At 40.5% G+C, this 19,132-nt stretch overlaps 2 protein-coding genes across 2 annotated transcripts; one reads left to right on the top strand and one right to left on the bottom strand.

Moving 5' to 3' along the window:
• Positions 1-16,633: 16,633 nt before the first annotated feature.
• On the bottom strand, positions 16,634-16,920 carry MELLADRAFT_95077 (uncharacterized protein; the record flags this gene model as incomplete). Its single annotated transcript, XM_007417817.1, has 2 exons — positions 16,634-16,690; positions 16,795-16,920. 2 exons carry the CDS (start codon positions 16,918-16,920, stop codon positions 16,634-16,636), a joined length of 183 nt encoding a protein of 60 aa, XP_007417879.1.
• Positions 16,921-18,530: 1,610 nt separating this feature from the next.
• On the top strand, positions 18,531-19,019 carry MELLADRAFT_113187 (uncharacterized protein; the record flags this gene model as incomplete). The annotated part of the gene is made up of 3 exons (XM_007417834.1): positions 18,531-18,640; positions 18,677-18,756; positions 18,904-19,019. The coding sequence occupies 3 exons, from the start codon at positions 18,531-18,533 to the stop codon at positions 19,017-19,019; spliced, it is 306 nt and encodes a 101-aa protein (XP_007417896.1).
• Positions 19,020-19,132: the final 113 nt, after the last annotated feature.

The raw sequence follows: 19,132 nt of genomic DNA, 5'->3' as shown, positions 1-19,132 counted from the left end.
CTTTCAAAAAAGAGACAGACATTCAACTGGTATAAGGTCTTCAATTAATAGTCATTGCAAATGTAAAAATTAGAACCAAACACATGTTTGAATGTGTATTGTGTGGTAGTCAATTTGTGTCACAAAAGCATCACATTGCGCTATCTACACACCAGGCTTGTGTGTGCAAACATGAACTACCTGCTTGTCAATCACCTGATTTACCACCACTAGCTTCTAAATTGCTTGCTACTCAGAATGCTTCTTTGGCGAGGTGTATGGATCCTCTGACTCTGACTCCTACTCTGACAAATCAGACAAAATGTATCAATCCAATAAATCAAATAAATCAGATGAAGTGGATGAATCCAATTCATCAGATGATTTTAACAATGTTGATGTTGACAAGATTTCTGAGTCTTTGTTGAACACTCTAGATGGAAGTGAAGTTGAAGATATAGAGACCATGGATGGATCAACTTCTTGTGATACATCTAGTAATTTAGACATACTTGATTTAGAAACATCACTTACATCTGATCAGGAGAGTGACTGGTATCCATTCAAGGAGAAAGAAGTAAGTCTTCTTTTTTACTTTGTTTGGTTAAATTGTATTCAAAATACTGAAAGTCTCATTTTGTGTTCTTCCATAGCAGCTTGTGTCAACGCTTTTGATTGGAAGTTTGCAAAACTTGATCTCAAGAGAAGAATACGAACAGATACGGTTGATTTTTGGAATCTATTCAATCTTTTTTCAAACATATAACACCACACAGAACATGTGTGAACGTTTGAGGAAGCGGTTATCTTTAACTGTTGCTGAGAAAGAAAGTCCTTTAGGAAATCCTTGTTTTGGATTGAAGATGCAAGAAATTACCGCACAGGTTAGTTTTCCATTTGATCTGGAAAAAGATTGATTCAAGTTGACTGATTTCTATGACGTAGGAATTGAGGAAGCCACTTGTTAGTCCGCATCTGGTTCTCATGCCCGAGGCTGTCAACGATGAACCCATCAACCCTCTTTCACAATTGAAAAAGTGGAGAGAAGATTATTCTAGAGGGACGCCACTATTCGGCGCCCGGTCGAGTAATATCCGAAGCCCGCTTTTTTCGGTGCTTTACCCGCTGAAATCATTGGTTTTTCGGAGAACCCGGACCCGCCACAGCCAAATTTGGCCGCAGCCGCGTCACACCCGGGCTTATACAGCAGCTTATGCCCGATCGGGGAAAACCGGGCTCAACAAACCCTCAGAAGAGGGCACGAGTGGGCCAGAGTGGGCATCCAAGCCCTTCAAAGTGGGCATTTGTGTTCTCAACCCGGGCTACAACATCAAGCACCCAATCGAGCAAGACACCACTACACTTCCCTCCAAAACAACCATACAATCAACTTACAACAACCACAAGAAACGTCCTAAAGGTGCATGAGCCGTGGCTTTCCCAACATGGTAAGTTACCTGTTCACATTTGTCTCCCGCCTTCTGCGATTTCTCAACGCTGACCATACCAACGTCTGTTCACAGCTGTCCTTCACCTTCATTCACTTGCCTTGTCTGTTTAACTCATCCGACCCTCCAACATCCAAACCTCCAATCTCGATCTTCATTTATGTGACAATGTCTCAACCCGGAACCGGACCCATCAATGCTTCGATTGGAAAAAAAACCTTGTTGAACCGTCCAGGCTACCCTCCTTTCTTTCCTCCACCGTTACCCTACCAACATCCACCTGTGATGTATCCTTACTGGCCGCCATATCCGTACCCAAGTCACAACAATAGTGAAAATAACTCTGCCCCTCCCAATTGGCAATGTCCTCCCTATCTGTCACCAAATCCTTATGCTTATGGATCTCAGTTACCTCCCTCATCTTTTCATGATACGGACGACTTTGATGAAGCAGTTACTCAAACCGATTCCAAAATTGATCCCATCAAGCCCGAGACAAGCATCAAATCAGCTGTATCTCAACTCGCTCCCACCATCGAAGAGAAGACTGCTACCACTAGTTCGAGCACTCAGATCATCAACACAAGCACCAATTCGACTGTATCTCATCATCTTGCCCCCATCGATGAAAAAACTTCAACCAATTGGTCAAACGGTATGAACATACCCTTATTCAACCAATCAGCACATGCGCCAACTGAACCAACAGGTCAAATGCCAATACCCAATCAGCAAGAACCTGATGAGGATGATTTCGACGTGATTGACCTTCAAGCTGAACGGGACAAAGAATGGCCCCCAATAGGTATGTTCAATTCACATAATTTTGAGGTGTACAACATTTGATCATTGATTTCATTTGAATGATTTTCATTAGGAGCTGAACCGGTTCGTCTTATGGAATCACCACAATTTGGAAAGCAATTCGTAGCAATGGAAAGTGGTGTCATGTACCTGAACGCAGTAGCTAGACATCAAGGCTACGGGATAGCGATCAAGAGCCACAAGGGCGAGAAGACTCGTGTGTACTTCAGGTGCGCACTCGGACGGCCGGTACAGTCAGTAGCTAAAGTCCACGAAACTTCAACAAAGATGACCGGGTGTCCCTTTGAGGTCTCTCTCAATTATCATAAGAGACCCGCTTGATGGATCGTGCAGCAGGACATCAAGAATCCTATCAAACATAAACACAACCATCCACCTTTTGACCAGCCTCATAATCTTTCGAAATACCAACAATTCTCAGAAAACGTCATGGGCCAAATTGAATCACTTTCATCCGCTGGTTGTTGAGCATCTCAGATTCGTCGCCTAATCAACTTTCCCGCCAGATCAGAGCCTCTAGTTCGAGACATCCATAATGCTCTTTATCGGTTAAAAACCTCATGGTTAGCTGGCCGTACACCCATTCAGGGTTTATTTGACTTGATCTCCGAAGCGAACTGGGCCTTTTGAACAACAACCGCCCGCAATGGAACACTACAATTGTTATTCTTGGCCAGCCCTCAAGGAATCAGTATGGCTTGCCGGTTTCCCACGGTCCTGGGTCTTGACTGCACCTACAAGACCAATAGGTTCAATCTCCCCCTCCTGCACATTGTAGGTACAACCAACACGCACAAGACTTTCACGGTGGCCTTATGTTTTATGCACAGCGAGGTAGAGGAACGTTATATATGGGCTTTAGAACAGTTGAAATCTGTAGTTTTCGGTAGGGAATCTCCTCCCAATATGACCAACGACATAAACACTCAACCTCCTACGATCGATTCTGTGGATGATGCTCCGCAAAATGCTGAAAACAACGCCTCTGACTCCTCTAACAACTCCTTGAAAAACGAAGACTTGCCACAGACATTTTGCACCGATGCCAAGCCAGCTCTATACAATGCGATAGCAAAAGTTTTTCCTTCTTCAACTCATATATCACTGTAAACATCATTCAACTTCCCCAATTTGGCAGAGGAAAATGATTAATAGTACAGTTTTTCATAAAAGAATCTAATACTGCACACCTGGGCCATTTCACCCACACTACATATGTGCAGCAAGCTAAGTCAATAGTTGTCTATCATGTACATACAGGTCTGCTCAGTTTTTTGCCCATCAGAATAAATAAATCACATGTTATACCACATGTAACTTTTTCGACTTTGAAATTTTTTTCCCAAAAATTCACTACATATAATTCTGTAGCTGCTCAGGCAATATTGTTGAAGCTATGTCTTAGTAACAGAAAGTGTGTTACATGCAGTTGAGTTGATGAGATCACACCAAAACATTGAGTCAGTGTATGTAGTCAATCTTTTGGAACCTTTTTTCAATCTGAAAGAAGTTACAGCATGTATTACATATGAATAACTTGTCCTGATGAGCAGATAACTGAGCAGAACTGTATGTACATGATAACCACATATTCACTGAGCCTGCTACACATATGTAGTGTGGGTGTTATGGCTCAGGTGTGGAGTGATAGACCATTTTATGACAAATCATACTCCCAATCATTTTTCCCTGCCCACTTGGGGAACCCGAATAATGTCTGCAGTGTATTGTGCATTTGGCACATCAACTACAACATAGGTAAAAATTGCAAGAATAAGTTCACAGCCCCTCAATTCACCGAGTTCATGACCATTTGGAATTGGTTTATGCAAAGCACAACTACAACTGATTACAACAACAACCTTGAAGCTGTGAAGAAAATGGCCCACCAACACAAAATCTTGGAATATCTAGAAAAAAATTGGCTTTATCGAAGCGATAAGTTTGTTGCATTATTCACTTCTCAGACTCCCCATTTTGGGAACTCATCAACTTCTTGACTTGAGGGCGGACATCATCGACTTAAAGGCTTCCTGGACGGCAGTAATAACGACTTTGTCACTTGTTTTAAGGCTTTCAAGCGTGCCGGAGATTCACAGTACGACGAAATTTTCATTACAACCGGTATCGAAACTCAGAAGACTTTGCTACGCCTCCCCGAAATGTTCCAGGAGCTCAATCGCACAGTTTCACACTTTGCAATTAAGAAAATCAAGGCACAGTATGGTTTAATACCCGACTCTTTGAATAGGACTTGTACAAAAACCTTCCGCGGCGTGTGGGGACTGCCCTGTTCGCATGAGATTGCTAATGCTTTAACCGAATCCAAGTATATACCAGCCACGCTTGTCCACCAACAGTGGCATATGTCTCTCAAGATATCACCACGTAATCATGGAGACCTTTGCAAAGCGGTGCAATCAAAATTTGACCAGCTAATCAACCTACCTGAACATGCGCTCCGGAAGCTCTACGAAGAGCTCGCCAAACTTGAATCAGGCCGATATTCACTTGTTCCTATTTCCAATGCTGTCGTCAGAGTCCATCATCGTGGCCGCCCTCGTAACAGCAAAAAACGCCCAGCTCCATTGGAAAAAGGAAAAAACAGCCGATGGAAGTCAGATTACGAGATTGAGACTGTTAAAGAAGAGAAGAAGGCTCGACCCACCAAATGTGGCTATTGTGGGAAGCGTAACCACCGCCAAACGTCCTGTCCAAAACGTGAAAATGACATGGTAAATGATCCTGATGCTGATGCTGATGAGGATATACAATCCGAATATTCAACAACAGAGTCTGAAGATGTTCATAGAGCTAGTATTGAGGATGATTCAACTCAATTCGAACCCACTCAGCCTTCTCAATCTCAAACACGCGTCACGATTGACCAATTACCCCAGCCATCTGTTTCTCAATTGCGACTCAAGCCAGACCATTTGGTTCAGCTGACTCATTCTCAAGCACCACTCAAGGAAGAGGCAATAAATCAGAATGTCAAACTTTCTCAGGTAGAATCTATTGTACCCGGTCTAGAAGGCAAAGCGTCTCCAGGCCATCTTATAAGTTCTCAACCTCAACCGATAAGTTCTCAACCTCAACGGACCAAATCAAAGCGCACATACAAGTGCAGCTTGTGCAAGCTCCCTAATCATCGCGCTAACCGGTGTCCATCAAAAGTGTTATTGGGTCCAACTTCGACTCCAACCACTGCCTCCTGCTCAGGGGCTGTTATTAAAGTGTCTACCTCGGCTAATGTCACCTTCAAAGAAGATATTTCAACGTCAACCAAACACAATTCAACTTCGGCATTGGAGATTGACACATCAACCTCCAACTTGTTCACACAACTCTCTCGGAACAAAACGCTCCCAGTATCAGTGGTTTCAGAAACCAGCAGGAGCAGTGATGCTGAGTCCGATTATGACACAGACATACACGATGATATGTGTCCTTTCTGTGATGAACCGATGCCATCAGAGCCCTCAGAAAAACTATTGAGTCTCAAAGCAGTCCTGTTTGCTTTGCCAAACATACACCCAAGGGTAGGGCATCGAGCGGCTATGGATTTACCTGTGAGTCTGTAGTTGGGCTATTTCTTACATCAACTTGCTAATGCTCATCATTGTTACCCTTTTGGTTACCCTTTTATTATATGATCTGTAGTTTCCTCAAACAGCCGAATTTTGTCATCTTCATCATGAAGAGCGAGAAGTTATACCCATGGGGATACGTGAGGGATGGCCTACAACCATCGACTTTGAAACATTGGAACAGTGAGTCAATTCGGACAGATCTTCATGACGTTTAGGCCATCAAACTAACTGGATACGGTCCTTAGGCGTATCCAAAGCCATCAAAATCGTCTGGAACAGATTGTCAAGCGCAAATACCGTCCTCCTTTCTCAATCTTGCCCAAAAGAAGTGGGATACCCAGGGCTCACGTACGTTTAGTATGTTTGGTGACTTTGTTGGTTGTGAGCTGGAGCAGCCCGGATAGTGGGTTTCTTTTGGTCCACCTGTGCTATCTATTGATGATGACTAACTGATCAAAAAACATCTTCAGTTATGGACAGATCGGTTTTTTCATCATGTTCAACGTGCTTTCCGACATGTTCTTTTTGGGTCAAACTGAAACAACCGACACCAAGCCGTTTCCTTCCGACTACTTCATTTGGCGTGTTCTGGTGCCTGAACTTGCCCTATCACTTATTTCCGAAGATGTGCGCCTGCCTGTCACCGATGCCAAGGTCCATGATATCCTTGAACGAAGCCAAGCATTTGGACGCGCTGTGTTTCCTCAGAATGAAGATGATGTTGTAGCAATCAACAAAGAAAAGACATTGACTGCGAGCTCTGCCTCAAAACATCCAACTCACAAAAGCGTGCTGACTTCGCCACAGGACCAAAAGATATTGATGCAGATTCCTCAATTCATGGTTCAATACATCAACTCGATTTTCAATCCCCCACCGTATGGAAACTGTGGTTACTACGCAATCGCAGCAGCTGTTCAGTGCTATTCTACAGAATCATATCTAGATGTTCGACACAAGTTACTAGCTGAGCTCAAGGAACATACCGCAGACCACCAATCTCTCATTTCTACTGCTCGGACTCGGCCTGCTATGACAACACGGAAATATCAGTCTTATGCCGCCGAGGTGATACAAGACCTTCTGGTTCGACTGGATTGGAAAGAGGTCAAATGCACTGAGGAATACTGGCTGCAGCTGCCATATTTAGGCTATGTCATTGCGAGTGCGTATGATCGGCCAACAATTGTATTGGATCCGAAAGCATCCAACTGTCAAACTTTTTTTCCTTATCGGACACCACCAAACAAGGAGAAGCCTATTGTACTGGCTTTTGTCAATGGCGACCATTTTGTTAGCTTAGCACCCAAGGTTGCATCGATCCCATTTCCAGAGGTGTATGGTAAGTGCAACAACTCGGCCATGCTGGACACAACTACCATACCGAGTTGGATCAAAAGCTATCAAGTTCACTTAGATAGCTGGACTAATTACAGGCAGTCCACCTAGATATTCTTGTGTATCATCATAGTGTTCTTGTGTTTCTGTCTCTCTCTCAATTCACACTCATTAATCATGTCACGCTTGCTACTTTTCCCTTGTTTGTTTTGTCTTGTTCTCTAATGTGAATGTGTGTGTCTTTCTGTCATGTGCACCTTGTTCAGTTGACAAGTTTTGAACAAATCTAATGCAACAAAGAAAGAGAATCTTGACTACGTTACATTTCAATGTGCCAAATATGACAACTGAACCTGACCAAACTACACAACCGAACATGTAATTTTTGGGAACGCTATTGACTTCTTTGAAGTTCTCTGTGAAACCGGGAATGCCCGGTTTAGATTTGAAACCGGGCTGCGGAATGCTGCAGCCCGCATTGGGATCCGGTTTCCGGGCTTCGGATCTAGAAAAGCGGGCGCCAAATAGTGGCGTCCATTCTAGAGATTTACAAGTCCCAATGATTAAACATAACTCATTTCATTTCTACATCTACGAGCCTCTTCATCTTCTTTCCAGCAAGTGAGTTGTTGCTATTCATTCTATCAGCAAAAATGTGTCATTGTTTTGAAATGTTTTGATTTATCTGATCAACCATCTGTATTAGACACTGGTCTAAAGCTCTCAATCCCAGAAGAAGACTGGAGCTCAGAGAATTACAAAATAATTTCAGTTGATCAATTTTATTGTCTGTATCAAACCTTGGAACTATTGGATGGTTCAATGCCAAAGGATTTTTGTAGTAACACACTGCTCCGTGAGTTTCTTCCTATTGTCTTTCTATTCATAATCCTGAATACACATCTTTTTATGATTCAGAACCAGACGGCCAAAATATTTGGTCAGTTCCACTTCCAAATCCTTGACAAATCTGTGCAAATGGATTATGAATTCACCAAATACCTATGATACTTTATTCCAATGATACTTGTGGAAACGTCTCAAAGAAGTGGAAAAAGCATATGTCTATATACAACGATGGGCCGCTGTGTTGCTATGCTTGCCACACAATAGTACAACTTTCAAGTCAGATAGGAGCAATGCAACACACAACGGCAATGCCCGTTGTGTTGCTTGCAATGCAACCTGCAGAACTTCCCAAAATGGTTGGAGGACCAAGTCTTTGTTTTTATTACCTACCAATGAAATCAAATAAAAATATATAATCATGTGATTACAAAGTAAAATTACATCTTAGTTTCTTTGTGTATTCTACCCCCAAAGACCACATTAGCCTTGGTGTATCTTTGCGCCAGGGGGCCCTTGCCGCCACCAAAACCTTGAACCAACACAGTACTCAATGTTCTGTGGCACAAGGCGGACCGACCAGAAAAACAAACATCAGCTGCCCCTGTGGTGAACGGATTCACCTTGAGCTCAGCATTTTATAGCTGAAGTTTTGGTGTTGGCAGTTTGTTTGCGATTACCATTCCTTTTTACTTCAAACATTGGAACAGACTCATCTCAACATGACTGGTTTGAAGCCCAACAGGCTGAGAATTGATCAAGATCATGTTTTTGTAGTTCAATTCATAAAAGCAGTATTACATGTTATATAATCATATGGAATGAAGCAAGTCAAAAGCTATTATATACATCAAAAAGGAGCCTCACATGGTTAAAGTTAAAATAAATTTAATAAAAATCAAATAACATAAATAAACGAACTTAAATCAAGGTTGCAATTGGGATACAAGTAGAGGCAAAGGGAGATGAATAGGAGTCAGGGTCTGGTTAGTTAGAGAGGAGGAGTGATGTTAATATTAAAGCCAAAAGAAAGAACAAGGGGCGAGTGGGGGTGAGAAGGTTGAGGTGATAGGAATCTCAAGTCAAAATTAAAATCTAGGGAGCTGGAGATCAATTGATTGGTATCTAGAAAGGAAGATCAAGGCAGTAAACAAACAAATCAAATAGACAAGAGTCAGCAGAAAACTTAAAAGAAGAGAACCAATCAAGAGAAGGACTTACAATTACAACTTAGAAGTAAAAATGAACAAGAGATATAGAGATCATGATCGAGTAAATGAATTGAAGATTAGATTAGGATCAAGGTAAATTGCCTTGAGAGATCGTGAGGAGAAAACCATGGGAAGACTTATTGGGTGTGGGCGTTGAAGAAGATTGGTTTGATTGGGGAAGATTCAGATTCTAGGTGTGAAAGTGATGAGTAAAACAAAAGAGGGTCAGATTCGCTAAAGTTAAAAGGAAGAAAGAAAAAAAGTAGAAGGAACTGGAACTTATAAGAAGATGCAAAAATTGTTGGTTCGATGGATCAAGGAGTGGAGCAAGGTTGCGATGAGAAACAAAGTATCTGGGACAGATCTAAAGTTTCATAGATTAAGAGTTGCAAGGTGTGGAGAAAGAGAACAAGATAAATTAGTAGGGAAAGGAAAGCCTCAGCTTGAATTGGAAGTTGGGATTGAGATGAGGTGTGGAGGAAGTTAAGGTGATGGAGATGGGCGTGAGTGGGAATTGAAGAGTTGTCAAACTTAAACTCAATCAATTGGAATCCTTCAATCCAAAATTGAATAAAAGATATTACCTGAAAAAATTCACGTGATTGAATTCAAGAGATTATTTGAAGAAGGAAGTGGAGGAAGAAGATGGCAGTGTGAATGTAGGAAGATTATAAAGTGAAAATGCAGGGAAAATCAAAAATGATACCTACTAAACTGACCTATTGAACAGATTGAGAAGCAATGAAGATTGAGATGGAGATTGAGGATGGTGTGATTGGGAATCAATCAAGAGGTACTGGAGGAAAATCTAAAGAGAAGACAGGAGTGAAAGAAAGAAAAAAGAAATCAGCACAGATCATGAGCTAGTTAATAAAAGGACGAGCAGTAAAAACAGGGTACTTACCTGTTTGAGATAAAACTAAATTGAAAATCAAACAAGAAACTTACCTTGACATGATCTGAGTAGAGTCAAGTTTGATCGGAGATGAAATCCAAAATTGGAAAAGGAGGAGGGAGTGATGAGGAGGTTTCTTTAAAATCATGGCACTATCCTTTTGGGGGTTCAGGTTCATGTGGGTGTTGGTAGAGAATCAAATCATGTTTTTTTTATCAAAGTGTTTGTGTCCTGAATTCATTAAATCCTTGGTGTTTTGATTAAAAAGTGTTACTGTTAGAGTGCGTCAGTGATAGTTATTGGTTTTGATTGTCTAAGTTTTTTGAAAAGAAAGAAGGATCCATCAAAAAGTTTTTGTTTTTGTGTTTGCTTCTGAAGTGTGTTCTAAGAATTGAAGTCTTGCTTTTGATAAGGTTTTGTGTTGTGGTCTTGAGGTTTTCTTTTTAAATTAAATTGAAAATATAAAATTGTTCTTGTTGGAGTTAGATATTGAAAGTTGTTGGATTGGTTTTCCTCCCGATCATCATTCTCCATGTTGAATAAAATTAGTTAGTTATCTTCCTAGTACTATTGAAGAATTGAGAGACATGGTATTTGCTGACCTGGGGCAAGACGTTGGAGTTTTATTTTTTTATTTTTTTATTACTACATATCACAAGGCGTGAAAGGCAGTACTCAGGATCAACCCAGATCCCTGGTCCAAATCATTTGTAGAGCTTTGGCAGTATAGATTTTTTATAATCATCTTTTTATTATACTGCCAGTAAAAAAAATTCCAAACTGTACTTGGAAAATCCTGGTCATTGGTTCAAATTCTCATCCCATCACAAATTCACTTGTCCTCCAATGAGGGTATTGGAGGACATAAACAATGTTTTGAGTCAAAATGAGGGTATTAGAGGACATAAACCTCTGATGATTCCCCCATTTGAACTCAAACCACTATGTATTTATGTCCTCCAATACCCTTCTTTTGACCAAAACTACTTTTTATGTCCCAAGAGTCCTGTACATAAGTCAAGATAGTCAAGAAGTTTGACCAAACTTCTTCGTTCACATGTTTAGGTGTCATCCCACTCCTCAATACACATGTAGCAACCCTGGGCCAGCAACGCAGGTGTCGCGTGCTTCACACCGCTTGTGTTGCAGTTGTTCTGACCGCTTGTGTTGCAGTTGTTCTGACCGCACCACACCAGGAAATAGATTTTTAAGTTGCGGCCTGACCCGCTGTGCAATAATATGTGTCAAATTTTGAGGTTTTTGGGCCGCAACAACATTTGCTGTGTTACTGCCCCCAAAAAAATCAAAATTCGATGTTTTTTGGCGCTGTTGTGTTGCACGGTGGTCAAGGCGCCATGCAACCCAGCCAAAGCTTTTGTTGTTGTGGTAAGCACCACAATGCCGTGTCTGCCGCTGGGTTTTGTTGCGTGTTGCGCAGCAGCACATCAAAAAACACCCTTTCTGTGGTGTGGTGTGTTGCTGGCACAGGGATGCATGTAGGTGCTCAAAATTTACACCTACATTGTTTTTTTGAGATGTGGGCACTTTTTTTGAGCGCCTACAGGCCGGACTTCCAATTTAGGCGCTCAAATACTACGTCGACATATGAAAATGGGAATTTAGGTGCTCAACAATGACACCTACATCTTTATTTGGAGATGTAGGCATAATTTTCAAGTGCCCACACATCAAATTTGACATGTAGGTCCTCAAAAATGACGCGTACATTATAGTGTAATCAAATGACAACTACATTTAATCTTTTAGATGTAGGCGTAACCAAATGACGCCTATATCCCCAATGTGGGCGCTCTTTTGTGGAAATCACCCATGTAGGCCCTATTCTGGCAGTACCTACATGGTGTTTTGCGGGCTGCAAATAGCAACAGCCTATAAATATCTACTGTAGACTCTTGAAAATAAAACTGTTGAGTAACTTCAGAAAATTTGCCTTCTCCCATGAAGGACGCAACTAACCGGTACAGATAATTAGGTTTGCGTAGAGTCAACAAAAATGTCATCAATGTGGTCACCTAGATGATCCATCAAGTAGTTTTCAGAATATTGTCAATTGTGACAAAATGTATCTTATAAACCTTGATCAAATTACATTTTGACCTTTGAACAAAGAACAATCAAATACATTTAGTCCAGATTTTTCCAATGGTGAACCCAAATAAAGCAGTAAAAAAGTTTCCAAAATTGATCCCAGTAGAAGGGTAGACTTTGATGACAGTCATTGTCTAATTGATTGATATTGCCATATCTCAATCATTTTGACAATTATATATATTCATTCAGCTTTATTCATGACTCATTATTACCTGTAGCCACTTCTTCTTTTTGAGGGTGAAGATTAGAATCTTGGAAAAGCTTTGAAAGTTGTCAAGTTTGGCTTTAATTAGTATGTCATCAGATTCTGTTAAGTTTGAGTCATTGAGCAATGTTTACCTTCGATAAATACTGTAATCTGAATGTACGTGAATTTATCAGACTCTGCTTAGATAGTGCTCAATCATAATTATTTCAATTTGGAAGACTTGGTCCAGAGCAGAAAATTTCAATGGTGTTACTTCATCCAGACTTCAACTAATTTGTATTCAAGGAAGATTGCAAGATAATCAATTTGGTTAATTGGAACCATCAACAACACCAATTACATTGGATTAATTTCTTGTTTTTACAATCAACATTGCTCTTGGTATCATAATTGAATAATTCTCACTTCATCCTAAAGAAGAAACAAAAAAAGTTGAAGATTTGGTGAAAGAAGAGTTCAATATGTATGATTGAGAGACAGAAATGATGTACTGTTCCTCCTCCACTTCCTCTACAAATAATTGGCACACTCTTCTTCCTAGGCTAACAATATTCACCTCAGTCCATGGATTCTGTTATAGATAAGAATATAAATTTGATAAGTCAATTCCATGATGAATTCTATGCAGATAGTAAGAATCTCATACTTGATTCTGGCATATTATAATGCGTTACATTAAATCAGTAATTGTGGTAAAGAAGCAGTGGTGTTCCTGAGCAATCTTAAAATGACCATAAAAGTTAATGCTTTTGCAAGTCATGTTTGAAATATTTGGAAATGAGTGATTAAACTTACAAAGTATCATAAGATAAATCAAGAAATAATTATATAATTATATAATTAACCTGGATGAGGTCTCATAATTTAAAACAGTTGCCAGGAGTCAGTTCAGAAAAAATATATTGGATACAAAGGGAATTCAGTTGAACCTAACTATTTTTGACGACTGAGATTGCAAATTTTTGAGCTTTGAGAATTGAGTGGATATTTATCTTGATCTGAGTTTGTTTCTCACTTTGTGATCTGATAATCATTTGATTCACTTGAAATAAATTCAAAGCTTGATAAACCTGATTTATCAGGTCCACATCCAATACATGCAGTATCAAGCTTTAAGACCTCAAGTATCAAATTAATCTGACTTTAATACTTCTTGAACAAAGTAATCTTCTGCTCTAGCAAATCTATCCCACTTGATTAAGATTTCCATATAGTCTGTCTTGTACAACAAATTGTGGTCTATCTGGATACTTTCATACATTCAGTGATTTCATTATTCTTCTCATGATTCCAATCCCTTGTCCCAATCTTGATACTAATTTAAAGATCTCAGAAATCAATTTTATGTCTATTGTTTAAATTTGAAGTTAAAGTGGAGGTGGATTGGATTGAATCATTCATTCAATTTTGAAGTGAAGAATTGATTTGTTGTGTTTTACTGATATAAAGAGACTGAGATTTTAGCTGTTGAATCAAAATGTATAACTGTATAATCCTCTTGAATGGACTCACTGTTTTGGTGTCTTCTTCAATCCAATACTATGGATTGGCGCTCAAGATGCTCTTTGATGACACACAAGTGCTGGTTCCATGAGAGTATACCACAATCCACCAGTCCATATTGACAGGAACACAAGCAGTGGGGATTGTTGATACGCTTGCACATTTGTCTAGTGCAGTTCCTTTGACCAAATTTGTGGATGAGGTTGAACCCGGATAGTATTCAAAGATAAGTTATTTGATGGAGCTCAAAGCTTTGGATTGCGTAGGCTTTTCTGGTAAATCCAAAATGAGTGCCCCTGAAATGAATGTGTTGCTATTCTTCTTGGACCAGTCATTATTGAGACTGAAAGTGGCCAAGGTGCTTGATAAGCTAGGATGAGCATTGCAAGCAGCTGCACCAACCGCAGTGCCAGAAAACAATTTCAAAATCTCTGAATTGACTTTTTGTGCTTCAGAGCAATAGATGAATATACTTTGTTCCTGATGGCAAGGGATGGCCTTGCCATTATCCGGCTAAAGTGTACCACAGCACCTCCATCTTTGTCAAGTGCAACAATCAATGTGACAGGATTCTTTTGCATTCTTGGCGCTGCATTCCAGATTGAATTACTTCTGGTCAAAATATGACCACCAATGCAAAAAGGCAGCAAAGTATCAAGAGGAGCTGGAAACTGTATTTTCTGGCCAGAAGAGGGGCTTAACAGGAAGTGTTCATAAGTCAAATAAATATAATATGGCTACAAGGTAGAATGAGATCAGTGTGATGAAACTTGATACTTTTGCAAGTAATTATCACATACTGAGTATCCCCAAGATAGACATGCATTTTGGTCCGCCTTTCTATCATAAGAGGCTTCACAAGTGATCCAGAAGAGCTGATAGAAATGATCATCAATTGCAAATCTGATAAATTAAGAAATGGCAGGTGTCTCATAGAAATCACGTATTAGTGATAAACACAGCACAGCAGCTAGTAGGTATCACTAAGAAGTGAGTAGAGAAAGAAGAGCACCTGTTGTAAGGTGACAAAAGTAAAGAGATGAAATGTTTGAGTGAAGAAACAATTAACATGCAAACAAGAACTCTTTATATATGGGGATTCTCTCTAGACATAGGCCTGGTGAACAAATAAAGTTGTGAATATCATTCACCGCATTGGTATTAGTTGGTACAGTGCGCAAAAGGAATGGAGCAACAGAACAAAATGGAAGGAATCTGATGAGCTCAAAGCGGAGGTGTAGGATGGTAACTATTGTAACAGGAATGAGAAATGGCAAATTCAATACCCCCCTCAATAGTAAACATCCTACAATCTAACGAAACTAAGGAAGTCTTGATTTTGTAGCTGTTTGAAGTGATTTGGTGCATACTAACAACACAGTGGAGGACAGCAGGGGGTTAGTATGCTAGTCGAGTGTGAATGGAGGGTAATTTGATCACATTAGTAATGATCATCCATTTCTTGAAGAGTTGAAGTGAAGTGGTGTAAGTTGATCTTGCAATAAAATGAGTGATTTTGAATCGGAGTGATATACGTGTGAGCAATGGGTGCCAAATACTCTGTGAAAAGCACTTGAATAGATAGTTAGTACAAATCAATGATTAAAAATGGACAGTGTTGAGAGAAATAAGTCTACTCTACACTGATTAGATCAAGTAGGAAGAATGAAATTCTATTTTGAAATAACAAAGTGTTGAAAGCAAATCAAGAAGGAAGAACTTGAGGTTGATGAGAGGATTACAATATCTTGAGCTTTACTACAGCTAACCGAATTCTAGATGAAGCAATCATTGACATATGTCTTTTCTAGTTGAGATTGAGAAGAATACATATGTGGATTGTCTCAAGGGTACATTAAGTTGAATCAATTCAAGTGCATTGATTGGAACAGTTAATTGAGTTGAAGGAAGTTGAAAGATGAGGCCACGACGTGATGATCGGCCTGGATGGAATTAAATAGATGACCAGGTATGATTCCAGTCAGCCACGGCGAAGCAAGGGGATTACCGAGATCGACCAATAAAGCATTGATGGCAGTAAACCAAAGCAAATACTGAATGTGAACAACTAAAGGGTTGATTGGATGATATTGGATTGATGTTATTGAATTTAACCCAAAGTCTTCACGATAAGCTGATATGAATTGGACCATATGAAGTAGCGAGTCGAGGTGTGTGCTGATATCAAAAAAGAAATCAAAGGAGTTGGACAATTGATGAGTTCAAAAGATGTGATTCTGGTGGCGCAGGGCAGACTTCCACATGCGATTGATGATGATTCCAGTAAGACGAAGGGAACATTGCGTATTGTGGGCTAAAACTCCAGAACTTAGGCGAAGGGTTTCAAGTACCAATGAAATTGTGTCGGAAGCAGCACTGACACAGTCATATGAGCACCTGCAAAAGAGTTTTCAAAAATAAGACTTGTACCACACTGGCAACAGTGTATATCTAAGTTTGATCATGCCAGCCATGCAACCGCGGAATGGATCATTACAGATACGTCTCCCTTTGTTTTGTGTTGATGTGAGTGTGCGCCCGGAAGAGCAGGAAGAAAGCTCTGCCTGATACCATCTGATAAACATAAGTTCAATATTTTCAATATGCATGCCACAGATCAAAGCTCATGAAGTACAGACCTTGTCTATATCTAATCTTGACAATCCGGTCCAACATCACTCTTTGTATTCGGATCCATCTGGAAGCTTCGCAAAAACTTTGTGCTCAACAGTCTTTGGAGACACAGTAATCAAAGAACATTTGAAATTTGGATCAACAATTGTGACAAGCTGGAGGTAACAGGTTAGCTTATACTTGAGGTTGAAGGCTAACTAACCTTACGGCCAGTTGTGATCATCTCCGATGGGTCTGCAAAGGTGTTCTTGTGCCAAACAAGGTAATTGTGTTCCTCAGTGTATTCGATATCAAGAGTGGTTGATAATCGTGGCAAGCTTTCCGCCATTGACTATTATGGTGTCAATATTGGTGGAGTTGTCTGTGGAAGGGGGCATAAGGTTAGGTAGTTTTGGCCAAACAAATGACGGGCTTAAGGGTTTAATCGAGTTTTGCCGGGAAACATGGTTGTGCCTTTAGTGTTATGATCATCACATTCGGACTTGTGATTGGTTTCCGGTTCTTCAGGGACATTAGTACTGTTACGAGTTGTTTTCTGGAGGAGTACAATTGGTTTCCGGAGTGGCCTCCGGATCATTTTCTATGATTACTGGTTCAGTTGATTCTTCATCATCTTCAGCAATTACAGGCAAAGTTCCTGAGATTGGGAAGACTCCGAGTAGGGCTTCACGCTGCTGGGTTCAAGATGGTGCTGTTTGACCGAACTCGGTCAAACTGCCTTTGACAGTTGAAGAGATCTTGTGGAGAAATCACCAAGCATAGTTGGTATTTGGATCCCATGTGTAAGATTGGGCTGAAGTTTTTGAACGTGACATATCTTCTGTGTCAATTTCATTGCTCTCTTCAAGTAAAAACTGAGTATGCATTTTTTTGGCCATAGTGATGTTGTTTGACCCGGAAACAGTAACCTGAGCCAGCATGTGGAAATTTTCAGTAGACTTCATAACATCAAAGTTGGACAGCATGAGAATTTAATAGACTTACCTTGTGATGAAGCCCGTGCTTTTTCATAACATAAACTAAAGGCTGGGCAAGTCAAACCCCTTTGTGATGCCACACAATCAACTTCAGTGTTAAATGGCAAACCTGATAAGCCCAATTTTCATCTATGAATGTGACTGCTGCACTCAAAAAGGCATGAATATTGTTGTCCGTGGTCCAGCCATCATGTGGCAATCTAGGCTCTTGTGTCCATTGAGAAGGTTTCCCATGCTTCTTGCTCCGGGCCACCTGTGGTGAATCATCTGCTGGGCTCTGTTGCTTGCGCAAAGTGGTCTTGGAGCGCAAGGATTGAGTAAGGGAGATTGTTGCCCGGCCATCCGAAGACGGCGGGATCATCCCGGGTACGCTCTTACAAGGGGTTGGAGGTTGTTGGGAACGGTGAAGTGGTGTTGAAGCTTGGATTGGTGAAGGAAGTGTTTCCTCAGGTGAAGGACTGCTGGCCATGAAAAATTAAATGTGTGTATGTTTTTAAGATTGATAGGAGTTGAAGGCACAGATTTTGCCAATGTTGCGATCCAGGAGGGATGTTGCTCTGACAATTTGAGCTTGGAAGTTTGTTATATCACAATAATATTACATTTTATTTACAATTGGGAAAAAGATGGATAGACCCGACCATGACGTCAAAAGTTTCAGTAGATTCATTTGTCTTTCTTATTTCCTTACTATACAAAATTGAGATTGGATAAGGAAGCAAGGGGTGACAAGTGACATATTTGAATACACCACGCATTCACCCTGCCCTGGGCCCATAGCCCGCTGCCACCCTTGCTTCAGTTGCATTGCTCTGCAACGCAACGCAACATGGGAAAGCCTCTGGCTCTGAGGAGCAATGCAACTTGCAGCAGACAAAGCAGTTGCGTTGCCACCTAACAGCAATGTGTTGTGTTGCTGCGCATTGCGCACTTTTTGCAATGCAGCGGCCCATCGTTGCAAATGGCTGGACCAGAACTTAATCTGATGTTTACCTGTGACATAGGAGCTGAATTCAGAAGTGCAAAGAGATATAGAGCTTCAGCAAGACCACAATTGTTGACAGACAAAATGTGAGTGATGTGGGATGTGTATCGAACTTACACAAGCCATGGTTTGGCTACAAGGGACATTACAAACAGTGGTGCCACAATATTGTATGAATGTGATACTAGAATGCAAGCCAAAAGTAAAGTTTTACTATTAATTAGTTCTCTGCTACATCATGGGTCTGTAATTGTCTGGGTTTGATCTGAGGGTTGATACCTACAAAGATGATTTAGGTTGTGTGGTTGTGATACTTTGAAAGACTTGTCATAGTCATTGTATGTTTTAGGTGAAGCAGTCTTTTGCAACACTTTAGGTAAACTGTCTGTTTGTGACAAAGTTGTCACCCAGCTATCTGAAGACGCCAGAGGGCAGATCCCCTGGATGTCTAAGTTTGATGGCTGATCAATATTGGGGAGCTTTTGATAAACTGTACAACCTGTGGCGTTGTTTGGTCTGATCCACATCAGACTTTCAGAAATCCTCTTTATTTGGCTTCAAAACTGACGGAAAAAGCT

The sequence above is a fragment of the Melampsora larici-populina genome (genome assembly GCF_000204055.1).
Source record: "Melampsora larici-populina 98AG31 unplaced genomic scaffold MELLAscaffold_79, whole genome shotgun sequence".
Lineage (NCBI taxonomy): Eukaryota > Fungi > Basidiomycota > Pucciniomycetes > Pucciniales > Melampsoraceae > Melampsora > Melampsora laricis-populina.
Note: the sequence above shows the minus strand (reverse complement) of the source record. Positions and strands in the feature narration are given on the sequence as shown.